Here is a 12,502-nt window from a genome sequence, read left to right on the forward strand (position 1 = left end):
CGACCAGGGTGTTGGGCCGGCTTCGTCTCGTCCTCAGGAACTCAGTGGTGGTGGTCTCGTGGGCTGGGTCGTCACAGTTGAAGAGAAAAGGCCAGTCGCAAGTTGATTTCTTCTCGCCGGAATTTATGGAGCTTCTCGGTTTCTTCGTGTTAGCTTTGTTTCTTGCGATTTCTTCGCCCAGATCAGATATATGAAGGTCTAAGAGTGTTTTAAACATGTTATTTCATGGTTTGTGGAAACAATGAGGAGACAACCACTGTCTTCTCCGCAGTAGGGACTTATTTTGATCAAACAAATTTTTCTAGGGACCCGGAATCGGAAATTTTTTTTTCGGGGACTTATTTTGATACGGGGTACAATTTCAGGGACCTACAGAGTATTTAAGCCTTAAAATATTAAAAAATGTTTTTTTTTCTGACAAAAAAGTGCTAAATAAAAAAACAAAAGTGGGCTAGCCTTGTTCAGCCCATATCATTGGTGGGGCTGAATGGCCCATATTCAAAAATGCCCTTAACACATTTTGGTCATTTTTCATTGGAATATATTAGGCTTTGATCTAAATGGTTGATCCTTGCAAGTTGCATGTAACCAGCATTTAGAAATTTATAATTGTTGTTATGAATCCTTGCTTCATAGTTCTCTAGTTGATCTTTTTATGCTGCTCAATTGGAATCATCTAGTTCACTGAATCTTCTTCAGCAGTCAAATTTTTTCTATTCTTGTCTTCCTAGAGCTATTTTTCACAAAGAAAAACAGATAACCCACATATTGTATTTATATAAAATAGTTTAGGACCATCCTCCTTTAATTATACAATTACAAGAAACTCGAAATATATTAATTCTATAAGACCTTTGGTCTGATGGTTCCAATGAAAGGATCTCTATAAGCATTCCACTGATAATTCAGACATACAAGTTACGCTAAGTAAGATACTTATCTCACCCAAACATATTAAATGTCACAAATCAGTTGTGGCATCTGTAATAGTAGCATTCAAAGGGAATGCCGGTAATAACACTTGCCACAATTTCACAATATCACTACCATCAAAAATACTTTTTTTTTGTAAACTAGTGAAGCTTATAATATACTAGTCAATAGCCCGTGCAATGCACGGGTTGTCGGCTTATATTATTTTTAAAAGTTAATGCTTTGGATTATTTCTTAGTATTATTTATTAAAAAAAATATTTGGAATTTGGAAACTTCACTGATAAACTATATTTATTAAATAGTACAAATTTATAGGATAGAGATATGGAGATAGAACTAATTTTTGAATCTGAATTTGAAGAATTGCTAACCAATTTAAAGAGAATTGCAAACGAATTTATAGGAGTTAAAATAAAAATTGAAAAAAGGAGAAATACCGCAATTTGAGGAATTTCGAGAAGTTTTAGCAATTTGTTACGTTGAGAATATAAAGTCATGATAGAATGAATAATTAAGAGTTGTATTGAGGGAAAATGAAAAACCAGCAAAGGGTATGGAGCGTGAATGGCACGGATGAATGTAGTAGAGAGATGTAGTTAAAAATTGAGAAAACTAATGAAGTGGATAAATATGAGGGAGGGTGTGGAATTTGAGTGCCTCACTCTCTAGAATGAGGTCTCAAATTTATTAGATAACAGAGTTGATATTGGAGAAAAATGTTAATATGAAATTTTTTATATTTAAATAGCAGTACATATTCATCTCTTAAGAAGAAAAGTGTAATTTTAAAATAAAAATTGACTTTTATTAAAGGAGAGTATAACTTACACATAACCTTTTGGTTCTTGATGTCATTTTGCGACGGAAAAAGCGTACACACTTGGTGACGGATTCAATTTCAGATGAATATACTCTTTATATCCTCGATATTTAACCCTATAATCTTTTTTATTTTTGATCATCACAAATAGTGGGAAGCTCTTGGTAACTAGCCACAAATTTTGGCTACATGACGATGATGGCAACTTTCGCGGCAAATATTGGCTTCAAAATCTCTCATCAGTTTCCGTCTCGCGTTTTTTCAACTGCCCGGTGAGTAATTCTCAGTTGGGGTATCAAAATGACACCAAAGTTTGATTTTTTCATTCTAATTATGTAATGGAGTTCTAATTTAGCTACCCAATTGGTTGTGTTGCATTGACTTGATGTCAATTCTCATAAAAGACTCAGCTTTTAATAGGGATAGATAGATTTTGAAATTTTTTGGCTTTGATTCTTACCCTTCTTCTTTTTTTGTTAAAAATAGGATCTTTTGGAGGTTTCAGATTGCTTGCTTGAAGAGCAGAGAGTTTAGTTCTTCTGTTCCTGCTAGGTACATTCCTAAATCACCTGAAACTGCTCTGCCAGTGAAAAGCCTAGAAAGTTCTAGCTTCCCTGATGTTAGTGTGCCCAAGATAAATGGTGGAAGTGAGGCTAATTCAACTATTGCACATTATGGAACTTCTCGCAATCCGGATGAAGTTCACACTGACTTGCTCTTTGATGACAATCAAGAAGGTAAACTGCTTTCTAACAACTTCTAGTGTGACATATAGTAGTTCATTATTTCGGGGTTAGTTTTGCTTTACTATACACTATTGCCTATTCGTGGCTCGCTAATCGCCAAAGATTTGTGATTTTAAGCATTTCAATTATATTTGATGCCGGGCATGTGATTGAAGATACATTATTTTTTTATAGTGACATTGGATAAATACACAAGTCCTGATATTCTTTAGATAGACCTGATATTTTAAATACATAAGAGATTATTCACTTCGGGGTTTGGAGGTCTCATTGTGATTGATAAGTCGAATAAAATTGAACTTAATTTGATAATTAGCAACATAAACACGGAAGAAAAGTCAAGCGTGGTTGTCTTGTGGTTAACTAAGTTAATTTTCTCCAGCTCTCATATGATCTCCTCAACTGTTAAGATCGAGGATTGATGATAGGTTCATGCTTCTAGATTCACCGTGTTCATTTTTTCTGAGATACAAATTAACACATGTTGTCTTGTTAGAACCTGTTTTAGCTCTCAACTTGGGCTTCTTTTTACCAATCTGTTTTAATGGAATAACCGGATGTAGAATCAACCAGGATGATTAGAAATGATATTGCACATAAAACGTGTATAATATAGGAAGTGAAGTTGTTCTAAACATCTTAATTTGTGGATTGTAGGTTCTGAGCAGATGGAAGAGGTTGGAGAGTTGACAATCCACCTGGCAGGAGACGCGTGTGAAAAGGATTTAATACAAACTGACAAATTTACCAATGATGTTGAGCAATCAGCTATTAAGCTACTTGCAGTTAGGTTAATGCCCCCTGCCCTGAAAACAGAAGTTATTTAATGCTAGACTTGTTATGTTATGTTAAGTATGGTCAACAAAATCACGAGCATGATGTTTCCTTGTTCAGTGCAAGAGAAATCATTTTTATCATGCTACTATGAGTTTACTGTAAATATGCCATTTTGCTTCTCTCTTTGCATGGTTTGTTCATAACACCAACAGTAAATTGCCACTATGCTTACTGCTTCCTGTTGAGAGAACTGCCTTTTGATTTTGACTCAGTATATCAAGTATTTGCCTTCTCTCAACACTGCCATTAAGATTTTTGAAGAAAACTGATGATATGCTATGAGCCTATAACTGAAAGCTAAAAAATTATTTTAAAGCATAGGCATTTTATTTCGCATTTTTTTAAACTATCTGTTTAAAAATATCCCATATTTATCTTCAACCTTAAATTTCATCTTGATTGGAGTAGTTTGCATATCATTATATCAATGAATAGGGTAATTCTGAATGAAGCATAGCTTACTTGGCATGCCTTTTGAAAAATTTAGCAAATTGTTAGAAACAATTAATTTCCTGAATTTGTGTTTCTTAGAAGTTAAGGGAATAAGTTCTGTGATAACTGATAATTCAAGTCAACTTATATCTTTTGCCAGTTGGGAGTGTGTGCAATCTGCATTTACATTTAATGTGAAATGCGGTCTTTTATTAAGCTTGCCTGTCTCTCTGCTCTGCAGGGCACTCACAGCAGTCGAGTTAAGAAAAAAATTGCTTGGAAAGAGATTTTCTCCTAATGCAGTGGAGGCAGTGATAAGCAAGTTGCAGAGAAAGTATGTTGTTAACTTCATGTAAAATCTGTTCAGCTGTTATTTACCAGCTACTTTTATATGAACTTTACCTGAATCTCTACATGCTTCCAGACAACTACTTCCTCAACTTGGTTCCCATAATGTTTTATTTATGGACAACAAAATGAGAGTAATATGTGTTATTTGATTCCTGGCCTTGAAAATGAGATGCCTGCAATTAGAGATGCAGTTGGTTATCATGACAATGATTTGGAATGCAGCTCTAGCCAACTGTTAATTCAGTCATTGTGTCTAACTGGATGTAGAGTAGTAGTCAAAAAATGATTGTTTTGGACATTTTAGAGTAACCCACTTTATGCAGTTGGGAGTAATGAGTATGTTTATTTACAATTTTAACTTCGAAGTCGTTGTTACATGGAGCTCTTTTTTTTTAATGATAGGTAACAATTGCCACCACTTTTTAAGTTCTTAGTGTTCAGAAAATTTATATTAAATTTGAACACATAATTAATTTATGTATGCAAATAAAATTCCCTTCTTATTTAAAATAACCTGTCATATCTCATATAAGAATTATTCATTTTGCAAAAGTTATCATAAACTTTCTCTTCTGTTTGACAAATAATTACCTTGTCTTGTGTAGTACTTTTCATAATGCACCTTTTCAAGTTCATTTATAAAACATGAATTCGCAAACATTTTTATACATGTTGTGGATTTGTGGTGATCCTTTAATCCCTTTATTTGTACCAGAGGGTTTATCAATGATAGGTTGTATGCTGAATCATTTTCTCAATCTAGATGGTCTTCATCAAGTTGGGGGCCAAGGAGGATCAAACAAGTAAGCTAGTCCATATTGTACTTTTGTTCAGCCTGTTACTTTTTTGCTTTCTTATACATTGCCTCACTGCTATTCCATTCTGTCTTTTTCCTTGCTATGTCATTAGTCTCGTTGCCAAGCAAAAGAGGAAATGATTCTGTCAGTATTATGCTTCTGTTGTGCTTTCTAAGTTTAATTACATCTTTTCCTGCTTGACTTGTGTTATAGTTTATTTTACTTGGTGAGTTGCTTGCCAAATGCAAAGTTCCCACCCAATAATTTTAAACTAAACTTATAATTTATCTGATTGAATGCTTTTAAAAAATATTAAATATAATAATAATAATCATACGTGTGTTTCATTTTAAATTTGAGTTTATAGATTGCACGGTGGGTTTAAAACAGCAACCTTTAATTCTTTAATTTAATTATGATACTTAATTTTTTTTTTTGAAACGATACTTTAAATCATAACTACACAATATAACATTAAAAACGGAAAAATCACATGAGAATATGATAGTATGACTTGGTCTTTTGATTGTTTCTCACTACTTCAGCAAAATAGGAAGAGAATCCGGAGTCAAAATAAGAGTACCAGAAAAATAGGATATTTGCTATAACAGAATGGAACAATTTGCACTATAAGAATGAATGTTATCTCACTCTTGAAGCAATTCACCGTTCGCAATTCTCACCTTCACCATTCACGATTCTTTTTCTTCTTCTTCTCCTTCTCAGAATCTCCATTTGCGATTTGAGATCCTCCATTGACGCTCAATCTGCAGCTCTCGTCTTAAAGTATGTACGTGTGTCTTCTTTTTGTTCTCACAAGTTTATGGAATGCTCTCCATTTTGTGATTTCTGATTTATTTCTAATTTTGCATTTTGTTTCTCTTTGGAATCACAGATTAAGATTAAGCAGAGATTCTCAGGAGTGGGAACCTTAACATTGTTAGCAAATATCCTATTTTTCTGGTACTCTTATTTTGACTCCGGATTCTCTTCCTATTTTGCTGAAGTAGTGAGAAACAATCAAAAGACCAAGTCATACTATCATATTCTCATGTGATTTTTCCGTTTTTAATGTTATATTGTGCAGTTATGATTTAAAGTATCATTTCAAAAAAATAATTAAGTATCATAATTAAATTAAAGAATTAAAGGTTGCTGTTTTAAACCCACCGTGCAATCTATAAACTCAAATTTAAAATGAAATATATGTATGATTATTATTATTATATTTAATATTTTTTAAAATTATTATATTTAAATATAATAAACCGGGCTGCCGTTTTTTTAATGGACTGCAATTGTGTTGCCAGGCACTGTTCAAGAAGGGAGTTAGTCGAGCTGATGCTGAAAAGGCACTTGAAGTGGTTTTTGAGGACAATGATTGTGCTGAAGATCATCAGTCAATTATTGGAATGTCAAAGCAGTCCATGGATCATCTTTATGCTCAGGCCTCAAAGCAGTGGCTCAGATGTCAGAATGTACCCAAGGAGACAAGAAAATCAAGGATTGTGAGGTGGCTTCAATACCGCGGATTTGACTGGAATGTCACTAGCTTCATCTTGAAGAAATTAGAGAGGCAGGAGCAGAATCCTCCATAGTGCACACAATAGGGACATCCAAAGTTCATACCAATCTGGAAATCCAATGGCGGGGTCCGTACAAGTTTCTTGTATTGTTTAGTGTGTAAAAGGGTAGGGTTGAAGCCTCCATTGACTCATAATGGTGTTGCAAACAAACTAGCATTTGATTGCTTCAATGTGCTCTAGGCCATATGGAATCGGAGCACACAAGACTATTCTTGTCTGAGTACATTGAAGCTACTTTTTTTTACACTCAGGCTGAGATAAGGAACAAGCACCACTGAGGACTGAGGAGGTTCTACTTGTGATCCACTTGTCTGGCCAGTCTTGGAGATAAGCAACTCTTTGGTACTCTTGTATTACTGAAGTTTCGTGCTCAAAGAAGTTACAATGCTATTTATTGGTTAATTTATTTGATCTGAATCATGTTTATGAGAAATTGTATTGAACCTCATCAGCTTCAAGTTCTTGCAAATATTATTTCCAACTTTTTCATTTTGGCAATATGCCCCTTCAACTAAAAAAATGTTATAATAGTTGATTTTTTTTGTTAATAAAAACCGGTCCGAGGCTTCATAAGAAAAAAACGTAGTTCAGGCTATGATTTTTTTTACGGGTAGTTCAGGCTATGATTTAGGGAAAAGAAGCTAATACTCAGAAATGAAATGTCTAAACTTTGCAATTTTTGTACTAAAGGTTATTTGGATGAAGGGGGTTCAAAATTATTTGGGTGAAACAAGGGTTTTCACCGCCGATAACAATGACTAATTCTTTTGCTGCGGGTGCTCGCACTAAGCTGTAAACAGCTGACCACAATATTTGATAATGAGTGTTTTAAATTGCATCATCTTAACGATGGTTGAAAAATATTTGATACATCTATTAATTATTTTTAATTTCTTAAGTATATTAAACAAATTGTGTTTTGATATAAGACATAATTTTCTTTATGTTAGTTATTTTGTATGTTTTGTTCCCTTAATCACTGTCTCAAGGATTTTTGTTAATATTTGCTTTTTAATTTTAGCAAAATTATAATAAGCCTAATATTAATTTCAATCTTAATTTCTAATGGGAAACTAGAACTTAACTCATCTAAAGTGAGTGAACTCATACTTTGTTTACGAAAGAACCCATTAAATATGATAAAAGCTTTTTGCCTTTTTGAATAATGCAGAGAATTTGTTGAACCTTGCATATGATGGAAAATTCCCTTGCTCACTTTGCAATTTGGAAATGCTGCATGACTATCAATTTGTTATGCACGTTATCTTTCATTCCAGCATATAATGGTCCTGCAGATGCATGTGCATATGACTTAGGATATTCAGTCTTTGAATCAAAATTTAGCATATGTGCTTCTGGAGGAGTTTCCAATCGCTTCAAAGTTTCTTTCTAACAGAACCTGTTACATGTGGGGTATTGAACGTGGGACCATGTGAGCACTGTTTGAAGTGAGCAATTTGAGCTGGCTTAGGTGTGTTTGTATATGTGTAAATTCTAATACAAATATCCAAAAAAAATCAATCATTGTTTCAATTTCCAAACGCTCATATGTTGCTATCTTCTATTAAATGTAATGCAATTAAAGTGTGATTAGAAATAACTACTGTCTAAATGGTTAGTGGGGTTAATTACCCTTGATTGGCTGTAATAGTATAAATAGGTGAGAGAGTCATTAACTGCATTGACTCTATTGATTACAGAAATAATAAGAATTGAGTTTTCCCCAATTTTGATTCTCTCTCTCTTTTCCTTCTGTTTTCTTGCTTTCTGGAATAATCAATTCCAACAAACTGGTATCGAGAGCTATTGTTCGATCTAAGGGTCACGACGGCGGCGACGAGGGTTGCGACGGCGAAGAAGGTTGCGCTGTGGCGATAGGGCGGTGCGATTCAAGTCCGCGACGATATCGTCTTCTCCGGCAAACCACACACGGTGGTTGAAATCATTCGCCAACACCGATTCTCGATCTTGAAGCCATTCACTTCTTATCTTCTTGCGATGACATCCACAGGGAATTCAGGTTCAGGGTTCTCAGCGAACATCCCAATTCTTGATGGTAAGAATTGGAACAAGTGGAGTGTCAAGATGAAAGCTGTAATGGGGTTTCAAGAAGTTCTGGAAATTGTGGAAGAAGGGTTCACAGCGCCGGCAGAGGGTGCTACTGAAGCTGCGAAAACGTTGTACAAAGAGCAAAAGAGGAAAGATTTCAAGGCTATCTGCTTGCTTCATCAAGGAGTAGATGATGCACACTTTGAGAAAATCTCAAGTGCGAAATCCTCGAAAGAAGCCTGGGGAATCTTGGAAAAATGCAATGAGGGAGCGGAACAATTAAAGAAAGTTCGATTGCAGACACTGAGGCGTCAATATGAGTTGATGCAAATGGAGGCTAATGAGAAGATAGCACACTATTGCAATCGGGTAGTGAGCCACACAAATGCAATGAAGGCATGTGGTGAAACTATCACAGATCAATCTAAGATGGAGAAGGTTTTGAGAACCTTAACACAAAAATTCGATCATGTTGTAGTTGCTATTGAGGAATCCAGGAAGCTTGAAACCTTGACAATAGATGATCTTCAAGGATCATTGCAAGCTCATGAGCAAAGGCTCATGGAGAGGACCACTGAGAAGTCTGGTGACCAGGCATTACAAGCACAAACCTTCAAGAAGGGTGGCTATGTTGGAAAGAGTGGTTACAAAGGTCGAGGCAAGGGCAAGGAGTTCTACAAGGGTGGAAGCTCAAAAGGGATTCAAAGCAATTATCAACAAGATGGTGGTGAGAAATCTGATCAAAATCATCAAGACAACACTAAGAAAGGTGGAAACAAGAATTGGCGCGGTACAGGAAAGAAGATTGATAGGAAGAAGCTCAAATGTTACAATTGTAACAAAATTGGGCATTTTTCGAATGAGTGTAAAGCACCACCACAGCAAGCTGATCACAGAGGTAGTCAACATGAAGAAGCACACATGGTGAAGGAAGGATCTGAGGTAAGTAGTGATGATCAACCCCTTACTCTCATGATGCTCACCAATGATAGTGATAGAAATATAAAAAGATGGTACTTAGATTCTGGCTGTAGCAATCATATGACTGGAAATAAGGATTGGCTTGTTAATCTTGATTTCCCTAGAAAAAGTTCAGTGAGATTTGCTGATGGGAGAATATTACATGCTGAAGGAACTGGTGATGTATGTGTTAGAAGGAAAAATGGTACTAATGCAATCATAGCTGAAGTCTTGTATGTTCCTAAGATGGAGAACAATCTGATAAGTCTAGGACAGTTGGTAGAAAATGGCTTTTCTATTGACATAAAGGACAAGTACCTAGATGTGTATGATAGAAACATGAAGAAGATCATTAGATCTCCTTTATCAAGGAACAGGACTTTCCAAGTTGATGTCAAAGCACTTGAATCCCAGTGTTTATCAGCTTCTGTTTTGACTGAAGACACTTGGCTTTGGCATCTCAGAATGGGCCACTTGAACTTCAAGGATCTTGCACTGCTCAAGACCAAAGGTCTTGTTACAGGATTGCCAACCATTTCTGTTCCTCAGAAGATTTGTGATAGTTGCTTAGTCAGTAAGCAACCTCGAAACTCTTTCAGTTCCTATACAACTTCCAAAGCAATGGACATTCTTCACATGGTGTATTCAGATGTGTGTGGTCCTTTTGAAGTACCTTCCTTAGGTGGAGGCAAGTATTTCATCACCTTTATAGATGATTTTAGTAGAAAAATCTGGCTTGATGTGATACAAACCAAGGATGAAGCTTTTACAAGGTTTAAGATCTTCAAGAACTTGGCAGAGAAGCAATCAGGAAAGTTCATGAAGATATTAAGGACTGATGGTGGAGGAGAGTTTACTTCCACAGAGTTTGAGAACTACTGTCTTGAACATGGTATTATGCATGAGGTGACTGTGCCCTACACTCCACAACATAATGGAGTGGCAGAAAGAAGGAATAGGACAATTCTTAACATGGTTCGAAGCATGCTCAAAAGTAAGAACCTACCACATTGTTACTGGGGTGAGGCAGCCACAACTGCTGTCTATGTGTTAAACAAATGTCCTACAAAGAGACTCCACCAGAAAGTTCCAGAAGAAGTATGGTCAGGGCATAAACCTTCAGTGAGTCACTTCAGAATTTTTGGTTCACTTGCATATAGGCATATTCCTGACCAGAAGAGGAAGAAACTTGATGACAAAAGTGAGATGTTGATCTTCATAGGCTACAATCCTACTGGTTCATATAAGCTGTACAATCCCCAAACTAAGAAGGTCTTATTCAGTAGGGATGTCTTCTTTGATGAGACTTCCACTTGGCATGAAATGAAAGATAAAGCCTCAAAGCCTAACTCAGTGCATCTAGAGTTAATTGAAGACTCATCTACCGAACCAAACCAAGTCAGAACTCTGGGGGATAGGTCACCAGTGGTATACACACCACAGTCAGCAAATAATAGGCCTTCAAGGCTTATAAATTTGCCTCCAAGACTGAGAGATTATCAGCTGTTCTCATATGACATAATTGGAGAAGATGGTGATATTGTTCAGCATATGGCTCTTCTAGCTGAGAGTGAACCTGTTAGCTTTGATGAAGCAATTACCAATGACATATGGAAGCTTGCAATGAAGGAAGAACTTAGCTCCATAGAAAAGAACAAGACTTGGGAGATTGCTGTTTTGCCACCTGGAAAGGTTCCCATTGCAGTTAAATGGGTGTTTAAGGTGAAGCTTAAACCTGATGGAACAATTGCCAAGCACAAAGCTAGACTTGTTGCCAAAGGTTTCATGCAGAAAGAGCGCTTAGACTTCTCAGAGGTCTTTTCTCCTGTGGCCAGACTTGAGACTGTAAGGATCATCATAGCTATTGCTAGCTGGCATAAGTGGAATGTGTCACAATTAGATGTTAAATCTGCTTTCCTAAATGGACCTCTTGAGGAGGAGGTCTATGTGTCACAACCACCTGGTTTTGCAGTCAAATGTCAAGAGGATAAAGTTCTAAGACTTAAGAAAGCTCTATATGGGCTTAAACAAGCTCCAAGGGCATGGAACAAGAGAATAGATGGTTTCCTTGCTAGCTCTGGATTCAAAAGGTGTACTGTGGAACATGGATTATATGTGAAGTTCCTTGCTGACAACAGTGTACTCTACATATGCTTATATGTAGATGATCTTCTCATAACACTACTAGAAAAACTAGTTTTCACATCGGGTATTTTTGAGTTTTAACATCGGTTTTTATCCGATGTAAACAATGTTGATGTGGTATCTCCTAACCTTTTCACATCGGGTTTATAACCGATGTACCTTTCACATCGGTTAAGTCAACCAACTGACGTGAAATGTACACTTTTCACATCGGTTCAGTCAGCCAACCGATGTGAAATGTATACCTTTCACATCGGTTCAGTCAACCAACCGATGTGAAAAGTATACATTTCACATCGGTTAGACAAAAAACCGATGTGAAAAGTCACATCGGTTAGACTAAAAACCGATGTAAATGCTCAACCATTTTTTTTCTTTTTCTTTTTTTTTTTACACGAATTTGACCTGAATATACATATTTTTTTTAAAGAAAATTTATTAAAATAAAAAGAGATCTTGAGAACACACTCTCTCAAGTGAGTTAAACATCCAAGGTCCCAGCAAAAAAAAAAACATAATAGCCTAAAAGAACTAGAACAATTCAGCAATTCTAGTTCTTTAAATGTAGTTAAACAGCAACAACTCATGAAATTAGGACAAAATAGTTAAACAGCAACACAGCAACAATTCAGCAAAACAGCAACAGTTCAGCAAATTAATGCCCCAAGCAGGAAAGCCACCAGCACCATAAGCATAAATTAGGAGAGCAGCGGAGGTGAGCAACTTTGAACCCTATATAAACAGCAACAATAATTGGAGACAACAGAATTTTCAGCAGAAAAAGACTATCAATACCCTTTGTTCTTTATGTTCCTTTAGTCTTTATAAACTCTGCAATTTGCTT

General features: G+C 35.9%; 1 protein-coding gene across 3 annotated transcripts; it reads left to right on the forward strand.

The window, feature by feature from the left end:
• The first annotated feature begins 1,793 nt into the window (after positions 1-1,793).
• LOC130732963 (uncharacterized) lies at positions 1,794-7,002 on the forward strand. Of its 3 annotated transcripts, none has more exons than XM_057584988.1 (9): positions 1,794-2,027; positions 2,242-2,492; positions 3,159-3,291; positions 4,012-4,104; positions 4,837-4,924; positions 5,031-5,062; positions 5,645-5,704; positions 5,814-5,881; positions 6,229-6,367. In XM_057584988.1, the coding sequence occupies exons 1-8, from the start codon at positions 1,945-1,947 to the stop codon at positions 5,851-5,853; spliced, it is 780 nt and encodes a 259-aa protein (XP_057440971.1). In that variant the 5' UTR covers positions 1,794-1,944; the 3' UTR covers positions 5,854-5,881; positions 6,229-6,367. The 3 variants fall into 3 exon arrangements, with proteins under 3 accessions (XP_057440971.1, XP_057440969.1, XP_057440970.1); XM_057584986.1 differs by having other exon boundaries at positions 1,795-2,027; positions 5,645-5,708; positions 6,229-7,002; XM_057584987.1 differs by lacking the exons at positions 5,031-5,062; positions 5,645-5,704; positions 5,814-5,881 and having other exon boundaries at positions 1,800-2,027; positions 6,229-7,002.
• Positions 7,003-12,502: the final 5,500 nt, after the last annotated feature.

The sequence above is a fragment of the Lotus japonicus genome, chromosome 1 (assembly GCF_012489685.1).
Source record: "Lotus japonicus ecotype B-129 chromosome 1, LjGifu_v1.2".
NCBI lineage: Eukaryota > Viridiplantae > Streptophyta > Magnoliopsida > Fabales > Fabaceae > Lotus > Lotus japonicus.